At 44.9% G+C, this 27,295-nt stretch overlaps 1 protein-coding gene across 8 annotated transcripts in view; it reads right to left on the bottom strand.

Moving 5' to 3' along the window:
- Positions 1–27,295, bottom strand: part of LOC106965852 (sterile alpha motif domain-containing protein 5) — a 949,459-nt gene that overhangs the window by 232,233 nt on the left and 689,931 nt on the right. For 2 of the 8 annotated variants that reach the window (XM_027056669.2, XM_027056667.2), the window contains exon 1: positions 23,524–23,992. The exons of the other annotated variants lie outside the window; for them this stretch is intronic. Coding sequence is in view for 1 of the 2 variants with exons in the window: in XM_027056667.2 (XP_026912468.1) it covers positions 23,524–23,544 (21 nt within the window). In the remaining variant the exon portion in view is untranslated. Of the gene's footprint in view, positions 1–23,523; positions 23,993–27,295 lie in introns of those variants that run through there. 8 annotated transcript variants of the gene reach the window in all.

Raw genomic sequence — 27,295 nt, forward strand, 5'->3', positions numbered from 1 at the left:
GTGTGGCCTCATTCATATTCTTGCCTGCCTCCTCACATAGCCAACACTTGTGCAAAGAAATTTGCGGTCGTGGAACCGAATTTCTCCGTGCAAAATCTGAGAGCACCACTCTGCACTTAGGCAAACGCCCAGCACCACGTGAGTATCCCTGACGGGGCCAGCCTAGGTGTGCAAGACAAAGACACGTCATGCTTTTCAGACAACAGGTTCCCTTTGGCCTCCCCAGAACCATTTCAAGGACCCAATTATAATTCACAGGATCCCCCATGAAACATTCAGCCGCCCAAATTAGGCCAATGTCTGTGTCTGAGGTTTCTCTTGCTCCCTGATGAATCTTAATACTCTCTGAATGGGTAAGAATAGCAACTATTTCCTAAGTTCTGGTAAGGAATGACCCTCCCTTTTCCTCCTCCCAGGATGACTGGCGTGGCTGTACTAAGGTAAAGACTGACCACACGGCTGGCTGAGAATGGGGAGCACCGTGTTTTGTGACCGGTGGGGAGGCCCTGGATGATGGCTTCCTCTGGGGTTCTGACTCAGTTGCACCTGTAGGGCAGGCTAAGGGCGCTGGCATGCAGATTTCAGGAAGGGTAGATACCAGCATCAGTGGCGTAAATGAGATTTTTCAAATTCCCCTCCCCCATCCCCTCCAGGACTAGCTGGCTCTCTGCTTCGGTGTCTGCAGGGCTGCGGGGGAGAGAGCAGCTGCAGAGAAGGGCCCGGGCGCCGGATGCAGGGAAAGCACCCGCTCACCGTGCTGCCCAGAGTCCCTGCCATGAGACGCGAGTCCCAAGACTTCTCCAAAACCCTCGCAAGACAATCACGGCACTTCCATTCTGAAGGGGAGAAAACCAGGCGGTTCTAGGGCACTTAGCCGGGCATTTAGCCGATGGGATTGTAAGCCGACTGGGGATGGTCACAGGCTGCAGATTTCTTGCTCTGTGCAAAAAGCCACACCTAAGGAAACAAAGGGCAACTTCTCTTCTCAGCGCTAGCCCAGGGGCAGTCTGGTTCTGAGCACATCTGAGGGTCATTGCCAGCACTGCTGACCCCCTGTAGGGTTTGGATGATGGAGGGCTTGCAAGGTGCTAGGTGGCCACTCTGTGGTGATCTATACCCAGGGGCAGTGAGCCCTTCTGGATCACTGTGGATCCCGGTAGAGCTGATGCACGTCCCCAGGCTGCTGTTGGTTTAAGCAGACCTTTTACAGCCTGGCATAGAGCCTTTGGTTGATTGAACTCACGTATCATTTGCCTTTGTTGCTCTGCCGGATGCTAATTTTTTTTTTTTTTGCCCCGATGCTAATTTGCTGGAGAAAGGAGCCAAAACTCAGCCCTGGCTCTAGCTACATCCTGAGTGACCGAGTCCTGTGAAACTCAACGATAGCACAATGTCCTTCGCAGCCCTCTTCCAGGTGCGGAGACTTCTAGAGGCTCCTTTTGAGCCACAGGGCCCACAGGCCAAGACACTCAGAAGAGATGGATGGCCAAGTGTTGCCATAATCGGTAGTAATATCTGTATACGGGAGAAAATCCTGTTTTGTGCAAGGCTCTTAGGCCAGATTCCAGCACGAAGCAGGGCGGGGCCTGGGTGTCACCCTCGGCCCCTGGCAGGGCTGGGTGGGGGCGCAGGCAAGCTCAGAACTCAGGGCAGAGCCTAGTTTAAAACCTTAAAAAAAAAATGAATTAGATAATCATTCAAATTGGATAGCTCAGTTATATAGCTCCCCGAGGCAGGAAATAAGACTAAACTGTCTCTTCCAGCTGCATGATTCGATGAAAAGATCATCAGAGAAGAGCTCTATCTACCTTCCAATCTCAAGTAATACTTAAAAACACTTCATTAAGTACATTTTACAAAGGTAGTTCCTTCCTGTTCCATAGTCAGCCTGATTCTGTTAGTGGTATTTCAGATGCTAGGTGGCGTCTCTTTCAGAAGGAACTTAAAAGATTCCAAATTCCTTTAAATACTACCATTTATTTGTCTTGCTTCTAAACTTTTCTTCTCCTCCACAGATTTTTCCGTTCTTTTCCTTTCACCTTATCCCCAACAGCCCCCCTGGGAAACCAGCGCAGACAAGGATAAGAATTACAATAAATAGTTCATACCCCAAGCTGTGGCTTTCTTATTCTTAGCCCTTATTTTTGGCTTTCGTTTGACTTTAAAGAGCATTTCAATACTCACTGCACCAGTCACATCTTGCCTCTCCCTCCATGTTTCTCTTTTTTTCTTTTTTTTCCTCAAGAGTCTGCTTTGCTTAGCATCTTGGAGAAAGCTTAGCCCACCTCATCACAGGGGGTGAATGGCTCTTTTGATTCAGAGGCATGGAGGATGGACAGATGCGAGCAAGTAACTTCTATACTCATATCAGGTTGAACCCCATGGAGTTGCCTATTGGACGATTTTTGACCTATAAAAATAAACTCATATGGTTTAAACTAATAAGAGGTTAAGGTTCCTATTCATATCATGAACCTCAGTTCTGTAAGCACCATTCAGGTAGAAAGATTATCTTCCCCTTTGATAGGCTACCTTCAGGCTGAATACCATATTTTTCTAAAGACGAAAATAGTTAGCATTTACTGGATAATGTGCGTCCTTTCCCGGAACCTTCACTTTGGTTCCATGAGATAGGAATTATGACTCCCATTTCACAGGTTGGAATACTGAGACTCACAGAGGTTGAGTGAAGGCAGGCCTGCCTCACTCAAGTCTCTAGCACTTTCCCCTCTACTATACAGTCTCCTGTTTGCATTAACCTCTTGCCCCCTTTTTTTTTAAGTTTATTTATTTATTCTGAGAGAGAGAGAGAGAGAGAGAGAGCATGTGTGAGTGTGCGCACGTGCACGTGAGCGAGGGAGGGTCAGAGAGAAGGAGAGAGAGAATCCCAAGCAGGCTCTGAGCTGTCAGTACAGAGCCTCATGTGGGACTCGATCCCACAAAATATGAGATCATGACCTGAGCTGATATCAAGAGTTGGACCCTTAACTGACTGAGCCACAACTGCCTGCCCTTTATAAAGCTCTCCCTAATATTTCTTTTCACTCGATTTTGCCTAAAATAAGTAGAGGTAAATTATCTATCACCCGATCTTCAGCAGGCCCTAATTGCCCAAGATATGGTCGTGATGCCTCCCTGTTGATAAAGAGACTGTAGGAAGTGCCATTTACTTATCAACAGATGGTCTCTCATTTCCTCATGTAGAACTACTTCAACATTACAGTTTTTTTTTAAGTTGTAGACAGATGACCAATCTGTACGTGCTGCAAACAAACCGGGAAGCCAGAGCACAAATGTAGCGTATCGATGCCATCGAAGAAAATCTAAGAAATTACATTGATCTGACACATACTTAATGAAGTGGGTAATCATTACTATGTTTCACGGTGATGAGGACTAAATGGGATGCATTTCATGTAAATGACTGTAATTGGCTTGATTGTACACAGTCAAACCCAATGTCTAGGTTTTCTCTTATCACATTTAGTTTTGTAAGATGGATACAGGGTGTCAGTGTGGACAGTGTCCTCGGACGCCACACGTCATTGTTGTCACCGTCACCATCATCATCCTCGTCGTCATCATCACACGCATTGACCAGCACAGGTGTGGCTCTTACACACCTTCCTTTGACGTTGAGGGCGTCCTTTCCCCTCCTCCCAACCCCAGTCTGGGATAGTTGCTTCTTGGGTTGTGGCCTTGGGTTGTGGCCTTGACCCAAACTCATACTCGGGAGGGCTCCTTCAGCAGCCCCTCAAGCTGTGCTTTTCTTTCGCCTTGGATGTCCTGGATGCCAAAGGCTTGAAATCGCTAATCCCTGGGCTCCCTCTGATGTTGTGGATGGGAGAGGTGCTGGGGTTAATGTGCGAGACGACGAAACACAGCTGCAGGAAGGGGAAGGCAAGGCTTAGGTCGGGGCTGCCGGCCGAGTGTGGGATTTCCATGTTGCAAGTGACCCTATTCATACTGGTTTAAACCAAGAGGAATTTACTGGATCTCATCCCTGAAATATCGAGAGTGGAACCAAGTACTCTTGGATGTCCTTGGGGATCTATGTCTCTCTTTCCCTAAGCTCTGCTTTCCTCTGTGCTGATTCCGTCGTAGGCGGGAATTTCTGCATGGTGAGAAGATGGCCATCAGTAACGCCAGACATACGTCAACCATCTCAGAAACTATAGAAGAAGGTACCTCTTCTTCAGTAGTTCCAGCAAAATTCCTGAGATCAGCTCTGATTTGCCTGGCCCTGAACTAAGCAGAGAGGCCACGGCGATGTGCTGATCTAATGAGTGGCCAGGCCTCCGTCCCAGGCACATCTTAGAGCTAGAGATAGATTTAGTCCCACTAGACCACATAGACTGATAGTGGGCAATAGTGAGTAGCCGCAGACAACTGGGTGCTGTTACCAGAAAAGGGAGAATAGAGAATGAGTTGCAGCCACGGTAGAAATGAAAATATAATAGCATGTCCTATTTTGAGAAAGAAAATCACGAGAAAGAAGCAGGGAAAGAGGAGGCCATTCAAAGACAAAAGGAAGAAGAAATCTAGGTGGTTAGGAACAGGAGACAGTTAAAACGGACTCCCCAGATTTGTCAACGTCAACCCGGTTGATCGAACACAAATAGTGGCCACAAAACTCACCTCAGTGGAAATTCTAGTACATAGCGCGTTTTCGCTATTGATCCTGCGCTTTTAAAACTTCTTAGTTGATTGAATAACAACTGGACTTTCTGTATTTTAGGATTTGTTCCTAATGGAGAAGTCTCAGTCGCCTGGACAATCTTGGTCCCATTAGGCCATAATTCAAGCCAGTGAGAAGAATGTTAGATAGAACATGCCACAGGAGAAATTCACTGGCTCTGAGCCATATCAAGAGCCCTGGCATTTCTTAATAAAGTGAAACTCCCCCCCCCCCTTTTCTGATGTAATCTGCATTTTGCTAAATAGGGCTTAAAGCATCTTAAAACTTACTCCAGAAAAATGAATAGTCCAAGCTTTGATAACCCTTTAAGGTTCTTAAATTGCAGGAATTCAGGTTCATTCAATATTTAAAAGACACTGCAAAATGGCACATTGTGCTTCCCTCAGTGTGACACCACCTTAATTGTACTTTTGGAGAACAAAAGAGTGTTTGGGGTGGGGGGAGTTGGTCCTTCAGATGATTGGCTCCAGGCCTGACCATTGAAGATATCCTCAGGTCTCCCAGTGGGGGCCAGTGACGTGAGCGCAAACAAGTGACATCATGCTCACAAGCATTTTTATGATATTCACCCTTCGACCTGAGAAATGGATGAAAGCAATATTCTAAAAACACCCATAAAGAGAATCAGCACGGTAAAAAAGTTAATTCCCCTGTACTTTTATAAGAAGAAGTGATATCATTACGGTCATTTCTGGACCTTTTGGCTCTGACACCGCAGGAATGACAGGAAAATGTCTGGAATGGTCGGGAATATAGGAATATAGGATAATGTACCGAAAAAGGTTGTCTGGAAGGTAAGATGCCTCGTCACCTCTTTCAAAAAACACATTGAAATCTATAATAACAACTTTTAAATTAACTCCTAGCTCTTAGCAGGGAGAGAAGGGACATTCTTACCATCTATCTATCTGGAAATCAGAGACGAAAAGCTAAGGGTGTTGGTTGTAATCACAGATCAAGACTGGACATTGCCTTAAAACTTAGAGACTCTCCTCACAGAATTCCTGGCGTTTATTTTCATTCACCGTTGCTAGATAACAAACGTAGGCAATCAGGACAGAAATGAAATCACTCTCTGGTTATATATTAAGGGAAATAGCATCTCCAACCCCCCACTTCCCAATGTATAAATCTCATTGTGCTGGCCTTTAGGTTCCTTGTTTTCCAGATAGCCTTATCAGTCACAATTATCTCTGATAATTGTTAACAACAAGTCTCTGAAGCTAATCGAGCTTAAAAAGAAACCCCTACATAAAAGCCTTCTCTTTAAGCTTGTTCTGGACAATGGCCAAGGCTGCCATTGGTTACCGTGAAGACGCCCATGGCGGCCCCAACCCAAATCTGCCAGACTGGTCTGGAGACTCTTGTGAGGCCAGGCCCCCTGTCTAACCACTTCACTGTCTTTTACCCACAAGTCAACAGGAAAGGAAAACAGTGACAAAAAAGGAGGGCAGAGGCTCAAGGCTTGAGACTGAGGCATAACGAAATCAGCTAGGATTGGGTCAGATCATGCCTTCATACCCGAATGCACCAATGGCCGCGTCTGCCCAAGGTTCACCATGCTTCCCCAACCCTGAGTCAACAAGAGTTTCCTCCCCCTTTTCTTACAGGCTATGAACTCAAAGTATAAAATGCTTCCCAAATTATGGATTATGTCAGGTGACCTGGAGTGGGAAATAACCCAAACAACCCCCTGAAACTGACCTTGTGTCCTGCATCGTTTGGGCACGGTAAAATAGAAAAGTTGCGCACCGTGTGAAATCCAGCCATCTGCAATTGACTGTGTCCCCCATAGCCTAAAGCCTGGAAGGTGCACTCTCCCTGGCCTGGCTTCCTTGGGTAGCCAGGGCTTTGATGTAAACGATTTGGGCAACATGCTGTGTTCACATTTAGAAGCAAGATTCCGGGCCAGCTGCCGAGACCAGGTTAGAAATTTCCACCTAATTGTGACCAGACCAGGTCATTTTTCTGATGGCCCCGCCCTGGTGAGTGTTGTGTAAATTTTCTGTATGTCTGTGTTGGCTTTAGGGTTGGCAGGATTTGCTATGAGATAGGAAACCGCTCCAGGTTGGCAGAATTTGCTGTGAGTCAGGGAAAGGGGAGGGAGGAACGCACGGGTGGTAGATAAGAGACAAAGCACTGGGAGGATTTTTCTAAGCTGGTGGATTACTCCTGTTTTATGTAAAGAAGAATATATTGTTCCTTCCCCTCCCTCGGTTTGTTTTTGTATTTTCAATTGTACTGAGTTTTAGATAGTTGATCTTAGAGACATCTGTGTGCTGTTTTTTTTTTTGTTTTTTTTTTTAAGTTTTCTTTATTTATTTTGAGAGAGGCAGAATCCCAAGCAGGCTCCACACTGTCAGCGCCGAATGGGGCTGGACCTCCCGAACCATGAGGTCTTGACCTGGGCCGAAATCAAGAGTCAGACGCTTAACCAACTGAGCCACCCAGGCGCCCCTTTATGCTGTTTTCTTTTTAAGCCCCTAGCGTAGGAGACAGCCTGTGTGGTTCTGGGAGGGACAGGATTGTGATTCCTGTGAGTCTCTCCTCTAGGGGACAGCAGTGAGGGCTCATCTCCTAAGCGAATCCCAGGACCGCTCAGTCACTTACTCTGCTTTCTCTAAGTGATTGAAAAGTGCACTTGACACATATTCCCTCTTCAGAGATCAAGTTATAATTAAATCCAGAAGGACCCCGCCAGCTGGAGCCCACAGGTTTTGAGTTGGGTATTTGTTTTTGCAAAAGCCCGCAGCGATAGCTTATATTCTGGCTGCCACGTGCACGACCAGTTAGGCGATCATGAAATGTGTTCTGGCTACACTGTATTTTGCTCGGCGAAAGTGGACTTGCTCTGAGTACAGATTTAAGCATTTTCGCACACAACGGAAGCCCGATTTGTTTCCAGACAGGACAAAAGGTTAGCTTGATATTGTGCTGACAAACAAGAAACCATAACTAAGTAGTTAAGAATAGGTAAACACAAATGGCTGGGGAGCAGGGAGATGTCTGGTGGGATGCCAGCGTGAAGCCAGATTTAACGGCTTCATCAAAGGGAATGTGTTAAATGCTCATTAACTAAATTTACAAATGATCCCCAACTGGGAGGTGTTGCAAACAACAGAGGCGCGCACGCGCACGCACGCACACACACACGCACACGCTAATTACATGCACACACACGGAACAGGAAACGAAGTAACAGCTTGCAAAACAGATCAAAGATAAAATGATTTTAGAGACAAACATTTAAAGGCAGCGTTAACACAGATTTAATAGGGGATTGCACAACAACCTAGACGGGCAAGTGGCTGTCTCTGACGAATGTCACTGGGGCACTGCAGGGGGTAGGAGGGGAGTCTGTGCCCATGGTGGCAGGGGGTGTGCACAGCCACAAGGAATCCTGGAGAAGAGCTGAGACACTCGGGAGAGAGCAGGGGTCACTGGACATGAACAGAGACAGAGTAGTGATTGAAGACCACTTGATTGTAATGTGCTGCCACATTCTTTTTTTTCCCTCTTTTTTCTTTCTTTCTTCCTCTCTCTCTCTCTCTCTCTCTCTCTCTCTCTTTCTTTCTTTCTTTCAGTTATTTATTTTGAGAGAGAGAGAGAGAGGGTGAGCACAAGCAGGGGAGAGGCAGAGAGAAGGAGAGACAGAATCCCAAGCAGGCTCTATGCCATCAGCGCAGAGCCCGATGCGGGGCTTGAACTCACAAACCGTGAGACCATGACCTGAGGTGAGATCAAGAGTCAGATGCTTAATCAACTGCACCACCCAGGCACCCCCATGCTGCCACATTCTAAATGTCTGTTCCTACAACAGCCCTAATTTTCCAGGGCTATAGGAGTCACTGACCCAGACCACACTGTGGCTCTTGAGAGTGGGGGAAGGATCACACTGGACCACACTGGCACCCCACAATCACCCCTGATCCTCAAGAGGCCATTAGGAGTAGACTCCTTAAGGTATTGTTCTGAGTGTCGGACAGGCGTCTTGAGGAAAAAGGAGTACCTTCTACATTTTCAGCTCCATCATGATGGCATCAGAGACCCAGGGCAAGAATAGCTCCTACACTTCTGTCCCATCCCTATGTGTGACCTTTTAGGCTTCCTCTATAGGCTTTTCTTGCTAGCAGAGCACGTGGAGAAAAGGCAGAGTGGGATGGCAGACTGGGGGACAGGACACCTGGTTGTAATTCTGCCTCTGCTGCTAAATATTTGTGTGACCACGGGCTAGTCCCGGACCTCTCTGGTAAGACCAGACTTCCTGCTGGAGAATCCATGAATTGGCTTCGGGGAAGTCTTAAATTCCTCGATGTTTATAACCATTTTATGCGAATGTGCATATGTGCACTTTGTAGAGAAAGGACATATTCTTTAGGAGAGAATCACGTTTTTAGAGATATTTCCCATGCAAAAAAGTTAACAGCCATTGACTATCACTGGATTGTTGGTAAATCTAGAACTAAACTTTAATCCCTCACTCATATAACGCCTTCAATCTCTAACCTACCTAAGCAACCAGAAGTGTTGGTTAAAGAGAAAGCATCCGAGGCACCTGCTCATCCATAAGTTGCCAAACCTGTAATCCAGACATCTGACCACCTTGATTAGATGTTAGAGGCTCTTTGCTCAGTAGGTTAGAACATAGGAAAAGTAAGATCAGAGTTGGCAGCTTGATACATGCCTAGACTATTTCACTTTTTGCTTGCAAAGTACCCAAGGAGGGAGAAACGTCTGCCGGAATCGCCTGTATGAAACCATACTCTGAAATCTTGGAACCCAAGAAGAATTGTGGAAAAAAGTACAGAGCCTTTCACTGCTGTTTGAAAAACATCAACCGTATTGTCAATAGCACACCCGCAGCAAAAGCCTGTAAAGGGTTTTCTGGCTACCACTCTGGGAAATGGCTTTCCTTGAGCCCCCCAAACACCCAGGACCACACTATAAGCTAATATTATATACCCAGTATGGGGCTAGATGCTTATCTTGTTTTAACCACGCTACAACTGTAGCAGCTGATAGTATTAGCTTCACCCTCATTTTCCAGATAAAGAAATCGAAATTAAAAAAAAAATGTTTATTTTTGAGAGAGAGAGAGAAAGAGCGCTGGGGAGAAGCAGAGAGAGAGAGAGAGGGAGAGACACAGAATCTGAAGCAGGCTCCAGGCTCTGAGCTGGCGGCACAGACCCTGATGCTGGGCTTGAACCCACGAACCCCAAGATCATGACCTGAGCCGAAGTTGGATGGGCAAGGGACTCAGCCACCCAGGCGCCCCAAGAAATGGAACTTTAGAAATGGTTAGGCAGCTTTTCTAAGGCCACATGCAAGGAGGATTGGAAGTTGAATTCAAGTGCCCCAGTTACGGCCTTGCTACATAGCTCAGGATTTTGTGTCTGATTCCTATGCATGGGCACTGGAGGTGAGCAGGCTTGAGGTCGAGAGAAGGAGGTAATGTCACATATGCTCCGTGTAAGTGAATGTCCTTCCTCACATGCACATCCCATAAATACAAGGTGGATTGGGTACAAAGTGGCTTAAATTTTATCTCCTAATGACTTCCTCAGAAAATCACTTCAGGACAATATGGTTCAAGGCAAAACAAATCTCTCTCTCTCTCTCCTTGCACCCACCCTTCCCCTCTCACTCGTTTTCTCTTATTCTCTACCAAAAAGACCCCATATCCTTGCAATCCTGCTCCTTAAAATAATGCACTGTCTTAAGCTGGGCTGTGGACATGTGCTTGTTGTTTACACATTTTTCTCTGAAGAACCTGAACATCAATAAATCATAAACAAATTTTTCACAATCTGTCTGGAAAAAAAAAGATTTACTTAGCCTTAAAAGTGTTCATACCACTTGACTGGGAAGCTCCATTTCTGGGAATCTCTTCTGAGGAAATGATCCAAAAGGAGGACAAAGCTGTATATGCCCAAAGACATCCCCAAATTGTTTCTAATTAGAAAAGCTTGAAATACTTTATTATTTTTATTTTTTTATTTTTTGAGAGGGAGAGAGAGGGAGAGAGAGCAGGGGAGGGGCAGGGGGAGACGGAGAGAAAGAGAATCTTAAGCTGAGCGCGGAGCCCGCTGAGGGGCTCTATCTTATGACCATGAGATCATGACTTGAGCTGAAACGAAGAGTCAGGCGCTTAACTGACTGAGCCACCCAGGTGCCCGGAAAATCTTGAAATAATTTAAAATGAATGATCGGGCAAATTTAAAAGAACGATTGGACAAATCATGCTACATTTGTGAGTTGAAATATTACACAGACTTCGAAAAAAGATGCTTACAGAGAGTTTTTAATGGTATGAGGAAATGCATTTGATGAAGTTGTAAGTGGCAAAGCAGGATATGAAATTACGCATAAAATAAAATTGCAAAGCTCTGGAAAAAACTTAAAACAAGACTGAAAGAAACAAGGCACACAGCGAGTGCCTCTGGGTTGTGTAACCGCGGCTCTTTTGTACTTGTTTCCAAGTTTTAATTTCACCCGATTGAGCGTGTATTACTTTTATGAAATAGAAAAAAAAAATAATAATAAAAAAATAGGCCGCCTGTTGGTTCTCGTCATCAAGAATATTCTGGTAGATTCCCGCATCTGCAATGGGGAAGACTTTTGTCCCTTGTCCTGAAGCAGATCACATGCTGCTGCTGACGGAGTGTAGCTAACTCACGGGGCTCCCGGCAGGCATTTTGGAGTTCATGGTCTGTCCTCATTCCCACTGCTTACAGCACTTAAAAAAAATAGAGAGAGGCGCCTGGGTGGCTCAGGCGAGCGTCTGCCTCTTGATTTTGGCTCGGGTTATGGTCCCGCGGTTCATGGGATCAAGCCCTGCGTGGGGCTCCGTGCTGGCAGTGCGGATCCTGCTCGGGATTCTCTCTTTCGTCCCCTCCCCCGTGTGTGTGCGTGCGTGCTCTCTGTCTCTCAAATAAATAAACATAAAAAAACCGATATCGATATAGATACAGATCTAGATTAGACATGGGTATAGATAACAATCCCTCCTGCAGGCAATTCAGTGTTTGCTACGGTGCCTCAGCTGTCTCAAGACTAGACACACGTGGGGAGAGACCACTGTGAGGTCCAGGCAGGCACACGTGCTTCTGACCAAGCAGGGAAGAGCTGTGATCACGTGAGGTGATCACGCGCAAACACACGCACACTCACACCCTCTACATTCCCCCGGGCCTGCGCTTCCCGGGAGGAAGCTGTGTGGCCGGGGTCCAGGGGCCCCCGTGGCAGCTGTCTCAGGGCCCAGGTGGTCGCAGGGTGGGGGTGGGGGTGGGGTCACAGCTGTGGGGCTGTGGGGACACGCAGGCGGACGGGGCTGCTCTGCGGTCATCTCTCCCTCGCGTCCCCTCCGCCCAGCAGGCCGTCCAGGAGGAGAGTATCACACTAGCTAAGCAGCCCCCGGGGTCTGGGAAGAAGGAAGAAGTGAATCCGGGTTCAGCTGGAAGCACACAGCAAGCCTGCTGGCGTTGCGGGTGGTGGGGGGGCGGCTCAGAGGCAGGTGGGAAGCAGCCGGCCTGGATCTCGTTAGGTATCGTCCTTGGGATACGTGGGTGACCTTCCCCCATGTCTGGTGCGCCCTGGTTACACCTGCAGGGGTGTCCTCTCTGCAGAGAAACGCGCTTAGAAGCAGGGGCTGCAGGCCGTTCTGGCGCAGGGAGAGGCGAGCGGGGAGAGGGCAAAACAAGGCAAAGACACCGCGGCTGATGTTGGCCACAACCTTGATCGAGCATCTGTGAGTCCTGTTTGTCTATACCTTATGTTTGGAACATAAAGTACATTTATCTGGTTTAAGAACTATATCTTTAAAGTGACTTTTTAAAAAATGTTTAATGTTTGTTTATTTTTGAGAGAAACAGAGTGTGAGCAGGGGAGGGGCAGAGAGAGAGAGAGGGAGAGAGACAGAATCCGAAGCAGGCCCAGGCTCCGAGCTGTCAGCGCAGAGCCCGATGTGGGGCTCGAACTCACGAACCATGAGATCATGACCTGAGCCAAAACCAAGAGTCAGAGATGTTTAACTGACAGCTAGCCAGGTGCACCTATTTATTTATTTTTAAATAAGGCACTTTTCACTTCTTTTTATTTTTACTTTTCATTTTTAAGTAATCTCTACTCCCAACATGGGGCTCGAACTCAGGACCCCAAGATCAAGAGTTGTGTGCTCTACCGACTGAGCCAGCCAGACGCCCCAGCAAGCAATGTATATTAAATCAAATAGTATTCACGACCTGACTCCTCTCCCTCCCCCACACATAGAGTTCCCTACTTCACCCCTCCTTTCCTGACACAACCACAACTTGTAATTATTTTATTTGTGTTTGTTTCTGGCATTGCCTTCTTCATTTCTTTTCTTTTTCTTTTCTTTTAATTTCTTTTAACATTTGTTTATTATTGAGAGACAGAGAGACACAGAGCGTGAGCAGGGGAGGGGTAGAGAGAGGGGGAGACACAGAATCTGAAGTAGGCTCCAGGCTCTGAGCCATCAGCACAGGGCCCGACGCGGGGCTTTAGCTCGTGAACCACGAGATCATGACATGAACTGAAGCCGGATGCTTAGCCAACTGAGCCACCCAGGCACCCCTGCCCTCTTCATTTCTAAATCGTGTGCTTATCCTGCCAATTCTTTTTTTTTTTTTTCCATTATAGACATGTAGACATTTTCTGTTGACTTTCCAAAACGAGAAATGATGATTTCACGTTCCATCCTGTCCCCCCACCCTCGCCCCCCTTTTCCTCCCAATCTAGTGATTGTGTCAGCTCAGGTACTCTGAGAAGCGGAAACCAAGGTAGAATTAAAAAATGCACAGGACCTACTAGCCTGTGAAAGATAAAGGGGGCAGCTCCAGGGCTGATCTGACACCATGAAGGAGAGGGGCAAGGAAGGAAGGTCAGGTACGAGGAGACTTAGACTTCAGGGTAGTTCTGAGAAAGTCAAGGCCAGGCTGATAGACCCACAGTAAAGGCTGCCAATTGGAGAAGTCCTGAACTGGGCAGCAAGGACTGGCTCTCGTCCCTTTGCTGTGCTTAGTCAATAGCTGGGCACCCAGCGGTGTCACCCTTCCCCGTGAAGACAACACTGGGTCCCAAAGTGGGACACTCCCCATAGCAGGTTACCCTTTGAAGGGAGGTCTGAGCTATGCATCTCTAAAGCGACCACATTTATATTCCAATTTATGGTTCTATTAATGTTCAGTGCTTCCATTATCATCAGTAAATATTGTTCATGGCTGAGTCATACTGCGTACTGTAATCATTATTTCTTTTCTCATTAGTTATTTTTCCTTGGAGTCTTCTTTTTAAATTTGCTTATTTTTCTATATACACATCCATTAATCTGCTCCAAACTTTCTGATAGAATATAAAACAACCTGCAATATGGTAGAAGCTATTTGTATATCAATTTTCTTTCTTTCTCTTTTGGAGATGTTCCATCTGGAGCCCCATTCGGGGCTTGTGGTTCGTTGTGCTTTGCTTATTCCTTCATTTTGGTGGAGCACATCTTCCAGGAGCTTGCTGAAAAGGGGTGTGAGTGATGTGAAGGTTTTGATTCCTTATATACTTTCAGTCTACCTGATGCTTGCAGGTCAGAAATCATTTGCACCTCAGAATTTGGAAGTTATTGTTTCCCGGCTTCTAGTGTTTCTGTTGAGAAGTCAATGCCATTCAGATTCTTGATGCTTTATGTGGCCTTTCTTTCTTTCTTCCTCTCTTTCTTTCTTTCTTCTCTTTCTTCTTTCTCTTTCTTTCTTTCTTCTTTCTTTCTTTCTTCTCTTCTTTCTTTTTCTTTTCTTCCTTCCTTCCTTCCTTTCTTTCTTTCTTTCTTTCTTTCTTTCTTTCTTTCTTTCTTTCTTTCTTTCTTTCTTTCTTTCTTTCTTCTTTCTTCCTCTGTGGCAGCTTTTAGGATCTCCCATTTATTCCTGGTCTTCTAAAATATCATAATGATGTGTTTTATCCTCTATGCTGGGTGCTGGGTGGGTCTTTCTAATCAGGAAGCTCACGTCTTTCACTTCTAGGATATTTTTGTATTATTTCATTGATTTCCTCCATTTTATTTTTTCAGTGCTTTCTAGAACTTTTTTTATTTGGATACTTGACCCTATTGGACTGATTATCCAATTCCCGTAGACTATCTGTCCTGCTTCCTATCTGGTGCTGACATATTTTCTGAGCTTTATCTTCTAAGCCTTCTATAGATTGTTTTGTTATCAGAATGTTCCTTTTTTATTTTATCTGTTTTTGGTTTTGTTTCCTTTGCCTCACTGAGGATACCCATTGCATATTTCTGATACAGTTGTATCCCCCACATCGTCTCTGTTGCCTCTGAGTTCATTTTCCCCACTCATCTGCTTTCTCCTGTTGTTTGATGATCCTTTGTTCTCACTTACGACTGGGGCACCAGAAATCAGATGGTAAGCCCTGCGATGTGGGGCTTTTTGTTGTAGCCTTCACTGTGATTGATCTGACAGAGGGCCCAGATTCTTGTAGGAGACCCCCACATGTCAGCATTTGTGTAAATCTTCACCACTGGGCAGGTCTTTGGGAGGAATCCTCCCCAATCCTCTCCTGGTGGTGGTAGCTGGAGTGGGGAGAGGCTATGTAAAACCCTAGCTGCCAGCATACTGGGAGCTGAATTTGGGAAGGTAACTGGAAAGTCTTGCCTTTTAGTATGTAGATTTTCTCTTCGTTCCCTTGTTTTTCGGGTAGTGACTGAACCCCTTCCTCAGCCATTTCTGAGACCGGACTGTTTCTGGTTCAACTTCTCCCGTCTTCTGCTACAACGGGGAGTGGAGTAGTGTAGCTTCTTGGCTGCCCAGACAGGCCCAGGATGGTGGGGGCGGTGGGGGTGGGGATGGAGTTCTAATTGCTCCCTATACATACAGCCTTCCAAAGGATCCTCCTATTTTCAGCCCTTCCCTGCCCCCTGGCCTTGTAGGGGATGGGATGGCCCTGCCTTCTTTCCCCAAACCCGAACCTTCCTAGGGTGAGTGACTCCAATGAGCTTGTTCTTGTGGGTATTCTCTAAATCCTACACCCCAAATAATTAATTTTCGGTTTTCCCCGCTGGATACTGCATCGGTTGCTATGGTTTCCCTCAACCTGCGTTCAGTCTTGGCAACTTTCGTTGGCTTTTCTCATTTCTGTTATTGACCCTCCAACCTCCCCACCCAATAGAGCACTGTTTTTCTGGTACCTTTATTTATTTGTTTATTTTCTCCTATTTCCATTTTACCAGGGTTTGAGGAGGGAGAGGGAAAAAAGAGCATATGTTCACTCTGATATGTATGATGAGACATCATGCTTCTCCTATGTTTTAAAAAAAAATTTTTTTAGATGCTTATTTATTTTTGAGAGAGAGACAGGTGCGAGCAGGGGAGGGGCAGAGAGAGAGGGAGACACAGAATCGGAAGCAGGCTCCAGGCTCCGAGCCGTCAGCGCAGAGCCCCACGCGGGGCTCGAACCCACGAACTGTGAGATCATGACCTGAGCCAAAGTTGGGTGCTCAACGGCCTGAGCCACCCAGGTGCCCCCACAATCAGTATTTTTTAAATGAATGAATGAATGGATGAACGTGACCCCATTTAACTCTCAGAGCAACCCAATCAGTCATAACTCTAATATTAGAGTTAATACATCTGACATTAACCTTAACCATTAAAGATTAGGAAACAGGTCTCAGAAATTTGGAACTGTTTCACTCCTTCCAGAAAATACTGCTTTCATGTAATCTGTGAAATAACCCATGCGAAGGTGTCAGCTGGGGCTGAAGGAAAGTGCTGAGTTGGCTTGGCTAAGTTAGTCCAGAATTACTCAGCATTCATTCAACAAAATATTAGTATCAGCTATGGACTACTGGGCTGAGAGATTTATATTCATTAAATCTCCTCCCATCTCCACAATAGCCCTGCCAGAGAGCTCGGTGGCCTAAAACCATTTCCAAAATATCCATTTTACCAGTGAAGAGTTTACTTAAAATTCAACCTCTGTTTGAGAATCTGGACTTCATTTTAGTGTCCTATATTTCCTTGGCATTTTGGAACCGTTTAATGGTTTAAAAACAATCCGTTCCTTTAAGGCCACTTCTAGCTTGATTTTGTATTTCTATTAGCTATTTATTGAACTTGCAGGCCTTTTTTTTAAATGATGGGATTGTTCTGGATACTTGAAAGTGCCTTATTCTATTTGACCTACTTTTGGAGAGTTAGACTCCTTTTGGTCCGTTTATGCAAAGCGTTTTATACAGAATTTAAGTGAAATTAAGGTTTAATTTAATTTAATATTTATTTCCAGGACACCTGAACAGATGCAAAAACACTCCAAAGGGGATTGAATTTTACACGAATGGGTTTATGGGTAAGATGTTCTCCAGCAGGCTGTAATGAGAAAAGGATTGGAGACAAAGACCTAGCGAACCCACTGACTCCCCTCCACTCCCTCCCTCTCTTCCTTCCTTTCCCTGGACTGTAATCCAAGAAGAAGACTAGGTTCTTCCTGGCTCCTGATTTTTATGATTCTTGGTGTCAAATGCTACTTTTTCCAGTTTTCCTGAGTCAAAGGTACGGACTCAGGTGGGTCATTCACTGGTTGTATTGGAGACAGGCAAAACCTCTGGCAACCTCTCCAAGAAACCTACCTACCTATTCATCCAAAAGCCATGCCCTAAAACATCAGTGGGGCATGTGAACGGCTTAAGATAGGAATGACTAAAATAGCCAGAGAATTAGATAACTTTGTAGCACTTGCATGGTGCTTGTATTAATTATGGTAACACTTAACACTAATTCAAACAGGTAGAAGAGGGCAGAACTCACATTTTTTCTGCCTACCTCACATGTCTTTGGATCAGAATTTGTGCAATTTGTTAAATGTGTTAACTATTTGAACAAGTCTCTATTTTGATAAAGGGAGGATGGACTCAAAATTGCTCAGAGGAATTTGAGGGAGAGGTAAGTGTTCAGGGATGGCATACGAGTAATGGAATATTTGTAGCACATGGTCCTTTTAAACTCAATCTAGGAAACAAAAAGGGAGTGTTGAAAGACCGTATATTTTGTTACTTTTTAAAAACCGATAAAAATAGATGACGCTTCATAAAAAAAAAAGAGGAAGGATAATGTATGATTATCTTTATTTTCATATTTGGAAAACGGAGTGTCACCATAGCAATGACTACAAACTTCCAGGAAGAACTTCTTTTAGAATTCCCTGGACATTATCTCGAATAAAGGTGATGTTTTTCTGCTGCCACAGTGCTATGTGGGCGCTAAGATCATCTGATCCTTGCCGCCAGTCTGTCCCTGGAGATTCTGACCAGTGACCCTGAAGCTGACTTTCCCTGGTTGATCTGGGCATAATGAACCAAATGTCCCTCCATGCTATAAAACTCTACCACTCTGACTTTTCAGGTGTTAAAATTGTATTTTAAAAAGTATATCCAAAAAATATAAATAAAATAAAATAAAATAAAAAGTATATCCAGGGGCGCCTGGGTGGCTCAGTCAGTTTGAGCGTCCGACTTCGGCTCAGGTCATGATCTCGCGGTCTGTGAGTTCGAGCCCCGCGTCGGGCTCTGTGCTGACAGCTCAGAGCCTGGAGCCTGCTTTGGATTCTGTGTCTCCCTCTCTCTCTGCCCCTCCCCCGCTCATGCTCTGTCTCTCTCTCTCTCTCTGTCAAAAATAAATTAAAAAAATTAAAAAAATTAAAAAAATTAAAAAAAAAAAAAAGTACATCCATAGGGATATACTCACCGAAGGGGATTTTAGAGTGTTGTTGACGATGGCAGCTGAGTCGGCCATTTGATCTGCACCAGGAGCCACATCAGCTGTGAGTACATTTCTGTGTGAGTGTCCAGATTCTGGAGCCAGCCTGCATGGGCCCAAGTACTGGCTCCTATACTTCCCGGTCATATGACTGGTTGTGTGCCCTCCAATCAGTAAAATAAAGATTTTATGTTCCTCACACATGTATGTATGTATGTACGTATGTGTGTACGTCACAGGGTCGTTGTGAGGTTAAAATGACTCTTCGAAGGGTGCCTAGCACCTGGTAAATGGCATAATAAGTGTTAGTTGGGAATGTATTACTATCCTTACTACTTATGTAAAGTACGCGAAATATACAAGGCACTTTTGGGGGCTACAAATGCCTAGGCATGTACTTGGAGGTATATATGTTAACAATAATTCCTTTTACGATCCTGGAAGTGTTAGTTTCTCACCAGTGCGATTTCTCTTCCTTTCTCTTTGTAACTACCTCCCAGCAAACAGCTTTTTCTTAATCCCTGCCCCCCTACTTGTTTTAAATGTGCAAATAATCCCTCTTCTTCTATCACAGTTTATTGAATTCTACTTTGGGCTGTTTCCTTCTTATACTCTCTCACAAATCCCACGAAACCCTCTTCTTTTTTTTTTTTTTTTTCACACTTCCAAGTCTGTTTTATTTTTAATCACCCAAGCAATATGCAAAGTGGCTGATAGAACGTAGAGCCATGCTGTTGACAAGCTGAATCAAAATGAAGGGGGTGAGTGGCACCAGGTGACTGTCCAGGTCTGGGCCAAGGGGCCCAGGTTTCTTCCGGTTTCAAAGTTCTATGTCTGCCATTTCAGATTTAGACTGATATTTACTACCTATCTTCAACCTGGTATGGCTTAGACTAGAGGATTTTAGATCGATTACCACTTAATCCTTACAAAACTTACAAAATCCTTACAAAAGCTCTTCGAAGGTAGGTATTCCTCCCATTTTACGGAGAAGTAAAAGCAAAAGTAGAGGGTAAATGATCTGTTCAAGGCCACATAGCTAGAAAGTAGAGAGCTAGAGATATATTCTTTTTTTTACTGGTTTGTTTTTTTTTTTATTATTGTTTATTTTTGAAGGAAAGAGAGACAGAGCATGAGCAGGGGAGGAGCAGAGAGAGAAGGAGACATAGAATTTGAAGCAGGCTCCAGGCTCTGAGCTGTCAGCACAGAGCCCGACCCGGGGCTCGAAATCATGAACTGTGAAATCATGACCTGAGTCGAAGTCAGACCCTCAACCGACTGAGCCACCCAGGCGCCCCCGAACCCATATATTCTTACTCCAAGCTCCATTTTCTTCCCACTGCTCATAATCCCTCCCATACAAAACAGTGTAAATAGAATAATAATAGACAGATTCTATCCATATCATACCCTTGAAACTTTCTGAAAGATCCATCCAGAATTCCATACATGTTTTTATTTTTTATTTTATTAAAAAAATTTTTAAAAATATTTATTTTGGGGAGAGAGAGAGCGTGAGCAGGGGGAGGGGCAGAGAGAGAGGGAGACACAGAATTTTAAGCAGGTTTCAGGCTCTGAGCTGTCAGCACAGAGCCTGATGTGGGGCTTGAACTCAAGAAACACAAGATCATGACCTGAACCAAAGTCAGACGCCCAAACGACTGAGCCACCCAGGCGCCTCCCATAGAAGTTTTTAAATAGTTCTTGATCCTTCTCTAAAGCTTTTTCTCCAGTAGTCCCATCTATCCATCCATCCATTGATCCAATCATACCAGCCATTTATGCACCTGATTATGTATTCATCCCTCCCTCCATCCATCCATCCATCCATTCCCCTATTCTTTGATTAATTATCTACTTTGTTTCAGGCATTGCAATAAGTTCTGAGGGAATCTCTATCTTTAAGGAGTTCTCAGCTTAGAGAAGAGGACACAACATGTCAATTATAAATCGCAATATAATGTGGTGAATGCTAATACATCAAGGTATTTTGAGGTGTTCTAGAAATGAGGAGAGGTGGGGAGGGAATTTATGACTTTTCATAGGGCATATTTTCAAACTGTAGTCCTTGGCAATTTAGAAGGTCAATAGAGGAACCACCTGAAGCTATGTGCAAAAGCTTTTCACAGGGCTTTGTGACCAAGGGAGCGGAGAGGCATGAGTTTGAGGCCCCACAGAGGAGTTTTAACTGTGTTAATATTTGAGCTGATCAAAAGTTTGGCAGGAATCAGAAGGGGAGGAAGACATTCCAGGCAGGATAAACCAGGAGTAAAAAACAACATGCAAATAATTTACTAGGAGTCTAACCTAGGGTACCATTGAGGAAGTAGCAGGAGACAAAGCACACAGGATGGCTGGTTGGGGTTCAAACAAAGAAAGGAACAGGGCGCGAGGCCAAGAATTAATTCTCAAGGACATTAAAAACGCTCTCCAAAGCGGTGCTACAGGTCATTGTAAAATTTATTCTCTAGTGGCATTAAACAAAATGATAAAAGCTCTTGCTGTCCATTTCCAGAAACTTGTCACAAATCCTCACTACTTGCGGCTAAATCTGCATTCAGGGGTTGAGCTGGGAGCCAAACTTGTTTCTGGGGGATAATGTGTTCTGAATTCCAAACAATGGCTTACGAAACTTCCAGAGAGAAGTGAGGCTGTGAGTTGGCTTGGTGGCACGGCCCCTTAGTGACATGTCTCATGTTCAAATAAGGGCCAGGGAAAGGGGATACAATCATTTGTTTATTTTGTTACTCAAAAAGTAGCAGAGAGCTTTTGGGAGGTGGGTATCACTTATGGTAATGGTAGTTAAATTTATGATACGGGTTTCACCCTGGAAGTGTCTGCCACATTGCTTTTCTTTTCTTCCCAAACCTCTGGGGTTGAGATTAAGTAGGTTAGTTAAATTAAGATATATATATATATATATATATATATATATATATATATATATATAGTTATCTCCCAAAGAGGAAGCTGGTCTCTCAACTAGAACCGTTTCTATAGATTTCAAGGCTCATTTGCCAGTCTCCTTAAATAGGACAGAAGAGATGTTTCTAAGCCTAATAATTCCCCTTTCTGTCCGAGTTGATCAATACATCTTTTTGGATGCTCTAGCACAAAAACCCAAATGTGCTTCCTTTTCTAAAAGGAAGCCTCTGTCTTGCTGGGATTAAGAGGGCATAGTCCCATGACACAGTTCGCAGTCAATTTCTGGCATCTGAAAAACCTTCCCTCTTTCAAGAACTGTGGGCGACCAGTCAAGAGGGAACAGGATTTTGGCATTTGTACAGAAAATCTTACCTGCCAACTGGGCTGCTCTTAACGTATTGTTTCTGAAACCAGGGGAAGCGCGTGTAACAAGGGCGGGCTTTGTACTGTCAGAACATTTGTGATGGGCCCGTCTGCACGGAGTGGAAGCGAAAGATGGCCAGCTGTGTTTGTTCCTTCTCTCCCATACCAGCTTTCCTCGGATTCCTGAACAATCTCCTAGGACACGATTGTTACCTCTCAAGACTCATATTTCAGACTTCCTTACTTTGTTAATACCATAACCACGGAATCAGGCATTTTACATGCGACTGTTCTGACCGCCACACGAACACTTTTCTCTCAATTACCCAGGGCCTCCTGGTCACTACTTTGGGCATGAATCTTACCAAAAAGATGGGTGGAAATTTAACGAGGTGCACTAGGTCGGTATATTCAGACTGACGCTTCTTCTAGGATTCCTTTTCATAATTCTCTTTTCATTCAACAGGTACGTATCAGACATCAACTGTACTAGGCACAGTCCTGAGGTTCTCAGAGAAGACAGCAAGGGGAATAGACTTCTGGAAGTAACCCACGAGGCCCCCACTCCCCAAAGCCCAGTCCAGAATCCGAGAGGGAGCCAGAAGGAGCCAGGCTGGAGGGCTCAGCATCTGTGCCTCAAGCTTCTGGGCCCTCAGATCCTTCCTTGTTCATAACCACTCTATGCTTCTCTTTCTTTTAATCATCTTTAATGGACAAGTCTAACCTCCTTTCTAATTAAAAAGAAAAAGCATGGGCATCTGGGTGACACAGTTGCTTAAGCAACCGGCTCTGGATTGTAGCTCAGGTCATGATCTTACAGTTTGTGAGATTGAGCCCCGCATAGGGCTCCACGCCCTTAGCTTGGGATTCTCTCTCTCTTCTTCTTCTCTCTCTCTCTCTCTCTCTCTGCCCCTCCCCCTCTCGTGCTTGCTCTCTTTCTCAAAAAATAAATAAATAAACTTAAAAAAAATAAATAAAAAGGAAAAGCACGAGGCACCGATGTGGTTCAGTCAGTTAAGCATCTGACTCTTGAGGTTCGCCTCAGGTCATGATCTCACGGTTCGTGAGTTCGAGCCCCGTGTGGGTGTCCTCGCTGATAGCGTGAAGCCTGCTTCGGATTCTCTCTCCCTCTCCCTCTCCCTCTCCCTCTGCCCCTATCCCCCAACTCGCACACTCTCTCCGAATAAATAAATTTTTAAAAAAGGGAAGCACTTCCCAGAATAATAATATACTGCTTTAACAGAGAAGACCAAAACAAAGCTAAGACTTCAGTAGAATATTAAATGCTACACAGTTACTCAGATGGTCCCTGGCCCTTGAGGCTTATGGTAAGGGATACATAGTTATATCCTACATTCTTAGCACGAATGCACATCTTTTAAAATAATTTCACAGATAAGCAGAGGTTGGAAAAGTGCTGGCTTTTCAGCAATAACAACTTCCTGGCTTACAAAACCGTGTTAGAGTCTCAGTGTGGGGGGAAACGTTTATATAAATATCTGCATAATTATAGGAATATATATTCTCAAATAAGTGATAAGTCCCCAAAACGGCAAAACCTGGCAGAAAAATTCCGAAGCAGCACAGCCTTCCGAGCCTCTTAGGATTCTGAGCAATCCGTTAGTAGCCCTGACAGTCCCAGACAAGGGTTACTTGTCACCTATTAGCTACCATAGTCCCCTTCCGAATATTCCTGCCTAAACGTCCGAAGGACGCTTCTGCACAGAAACACCGTTCTAAAAAATTTGAAAATGGATATCTACGTACCCTGCGGTCCTGATCCTCCATGAAGGGAGCTGCTGTGTAGCTATCAGGCCATACGTTCGAATGTTCTCTGACTTCCTTTCTGACTCAGATCGAATGAATCCGCAGCACTGATGTAAGGCTCTTAATGGGAATCTGTTTTCAATTCAGGGCAGATGTGGGACACTCTTGTAGCCCTAGGGATTATCAACTTTAAAACAAATCGCCTTCAGGATGATAAGTCAAGAGGCAGTAACTGCTTCCTGAGGCCTCCTCGGGGTTCCTTCCAAATGCTTAACATATAACACAATAACTATGGCGCAGAAAGGTTTACTCTTGAGCTGCTCAGACTTTGAAACAAAGTTTGCAAAAATGATCCTCTGAAACGAAGCGTGGAAATATTTGTAGAACTTTTATAGAGAAATCCAGATATTTTAGTAACATACAAAAGTGATCAAAATGTCCTTGTCCCACCCCCCCCCCCAAAAAAAAACCTATCTTAGCACTGTGTTCGGTTCATTGAGTATAGCTTTTCCACACGCTGAAATTAAATTGTTCTGGTTCAGAATTTTCTTGGCTCAAGGAAAGGGAAGGGAGGATTATTCCAAGACTTCCACAGAGAAACATCCAGAAAGCAATTTAACACGATAAGTCTAATGTTCTAGAATTAGCGTTCACGCGGCACGAACTGCCTGCATCTTGGAACACCCTTTGTTCTGAGACCACTCTGTAGGGTTGGTCCACACAGGCCAGGATTTTAGACTCAAAAAAACACAGCTGGGGTTTAGTATAGTTTAACCCAACTTAATAACCCTGAAAAGAAGTTAAAAAAAAAAAAAACTAACTTATAAGAAATCTAAAAGAAAACTTTAAGATTAAAGAAAAATTTTTTAATGTTTATTTAGTTTTGACAGAGAGTGAGAGAGCGCAAGTGGGGGAGGGGCAGAGAGAGAGGGTGACACAGACTCCGAGCTGTCAGCACAGAGCCCCACGTGGGGCTTGAACTCATGAACTGCAGGATCATGACCTGAGCCAAAGTCGGACGCTCAGCTGACTGAGCCACCCAGGCGCCCCTAAGATTTTTAAATACAAGTTTCCTTTTAATTAAACAAGTTTTCCATAGAACTTTAAAATATGAAAAGTAAGTGTGCCTGCATTTCCCCATAAAGCACACACAGATAAGTTTAGGTCTAAGGAGCATTAGCAAGGCATCAGGAAATAGTCACCTGAAGTTATGTATTGAGAAAACACAGTCAACTCTTTAATATGAGAGTGACATAACAGAGCTACGTGTAAAATATTAGGTCCTCCACCAATGAGCAGTAGGGCTCCTGTTTCTCTCATCTTCCTGGGGAAAGAGGAATTAAACTTCCAAGAGTTTACACATGTGCTAAATAACCAGTAAGCAGTGTTACGAGGGGTGTTCAGAGTTCTGGATGGGATGTCAAGGGACCTGTCCCCGGATCTCTTTAACCGGACGGGCTCTGGGCAAGCCACGGCCCAGGCCACAGTTTCTTTGTAAAGTGGCTGAATTAGGGAGGTGGTTTCTAAAATACACACCTCACATACCAGTAACGAGCATTAACCAAGACTGGGCAGAGCAGAGGTAAAGGTCTTGCTGTTGTTTTCGTGTTCAAGGGTAACTCCCACTAGCCAGACGTCTCAGACAAAATTTGTTTTCTGCCTTGAAGCATATATTTGTATTTATGGCAAAGGCAAGTCTTAGCTACACAGTTGGAACTGAAGGGTCAAGAAGCCGACTGCCTGATACAAATCAGACACTTAGTGTTTTGTTTTGGTTTTCTTTTTGGTTTCCCAGGCATCTCTGGAAACAACCACCTAAGTGAAACTCCAGAATTCTGATCCTCCTCATGGGCATCAATTGGGTACTGAGCACGTTTATTATGATGCGTCAATTAAAAAAATGAAATGGGTAAGAGAAGTCAGATGTGAGTGAGCTGTGGGTAAATGTTGCTAGGCGGGCCGGGCGGGGATACCTGGCACACAGGGTAGAGAGTGTGAGGTGAGGGGGGAATATGGAATTGAGTTGTGAGGTCCAAGTTCAAGGTCCAGGGCTGCTACTGAGGACCCCTGTGGCCTCGGCTCACTTCTCTTTTCTAACCCTTGTTTCCTTGCGTATACAAGGAAGGCATCGGTCTCTGCATCCTTTTACCTGCCTAAGTAATCAAAGGAGAAATTCTGCCCCACAGGATGTCACTTTTGTTTTGGAGTTTGACTCTCAGGAGCACTGAAGCTAAGACTACAGAATCAGAAGTTCTGCGTACATTGGATGACAACCGTAGATCAGGCAGAGATCTAGGCCAGTTAACCTGTGCTATTTTCTTTCTCACAACCGTGGGAGACGCCTGTTTACCCGCAGAAAAGAACTCAGGTATACCAGCAGTAATAATAGAAATTAAGGTTTTCTTTCCACAGGTCAATTTTTATGTCTCAGCTATGATTTGATGGCATATGAACATTTTTAACGTTTAACTTTAATTTAATTTGATTTTTTTAAAAAGTTTGTTTATTTACCGTGAGAGTGACAGCGACACAGGGAGTGGAGGAGGGGCGGAGAGAGAGGGAGACAGAGAATCCCAGGGCTTGAACTCCCCACACCCAGAGATCATGACCAGGGCAGAAACCAAGAGTCGGATGTCTAAGTGAACCACCCAGGTGCCCCAGCTACGATTTGATCGTCTACGAACATTGTTTAAACAGTCACGTATGACATTGCTGTTGTACGTTGGGTTGTGTCTCCTCCAAATTCCTCTGTTGAAGGTCTAACCCCAGTACCTCTGTACGTGATCTTATTTGGAGATAGGATCTTTTACGGAGGTAATTAAATTAAAATGAGGTCATTAGGGTGGGCGCTAATCTGACTCTAAAAAGGGGAAATTTGGACACAGACACATGCATACAGGGAGAACACTGTGCGAACAGAAAGCTAGCCATCTACAAGCCAAGGAGAGAGGCCTGGAACAGATTCCCCTTCCCAGCCCTCAGAAGGAAGAAACCCTCCAACACCTGGTAGCTTCCGCCCCTGCGAGACAATACTTTTCTGTCGTTTAAGCCGCTCATCTGTGGCACTTGGGGATAGCAGCTCTAGCAGAGTAACACGATTGGCATCTTCCGAACAATGATTGTGCATTATGCCTTATATCCTACTGTGTATCAAACACTTACATAAACAAATCAAGGCATTTTCGACGCGAAGAACGTGAGAGCTGGCCAAATGGGCACTGGGAATGGGCTGACAGTGGGGAAACGGCCCTTAGCTGCAATACAGTTAAAGTTTTGTGTTTTGTTTAAGTTTACGTATTTATTTTGAGAGAGACAGAGACGGCGTGAGCGGGGGAGGGGCAGAGAGAGAGGGAGACAGAGAATCCCAGGCAGGCTCCGCACTCTTTGTGCAGAGCCCGACAGGGGCCCGAAACTCATGAACCATGAGATCACTACCTGAGCCATTTAGGTGCCCTGTGTAGTTTTAAAAGAAATTCCTATCTCTCTGCTCACTGGCCAACTTCCTCCCCACCGAATCCAACACACAATATAACAGAAATGATTCAACAAAGCACCCAAAACACAAACAAGTGTAAAAACCTAAAGAAGCTGGAGATGGGGAGGGCACACACTTAGGAAGACCCGTGGCCCCCCTCTCTGTCTGGGTATCATACACGCTGACTCGGCACAAGAGTTGGGGTCAGGTCTCCACCCACCATGCCACGCCAAGCACGTGTAATACACCCCTCTTAGTAAATGGAAGAACTTTCCCCCAAATACAAGCAAATGCAGC

The sequence above is a fragment of the Acinonyx jubatus genome, chromosome B2 (assembly GCF_027475565.1).
Source record: "Acinonyx jubatus isolate Ajub_Pintada_27869175 chromosome B2, VMU_Ajub_asm_v1.0, whole genome shotgun sequence".
Classification (NCBI taxonomy): Eukaryota; Metazoa; Chordata; class Mammalia; order Carnivora; family Felidae; genus Acinonyx; species Acinonyx jubatus.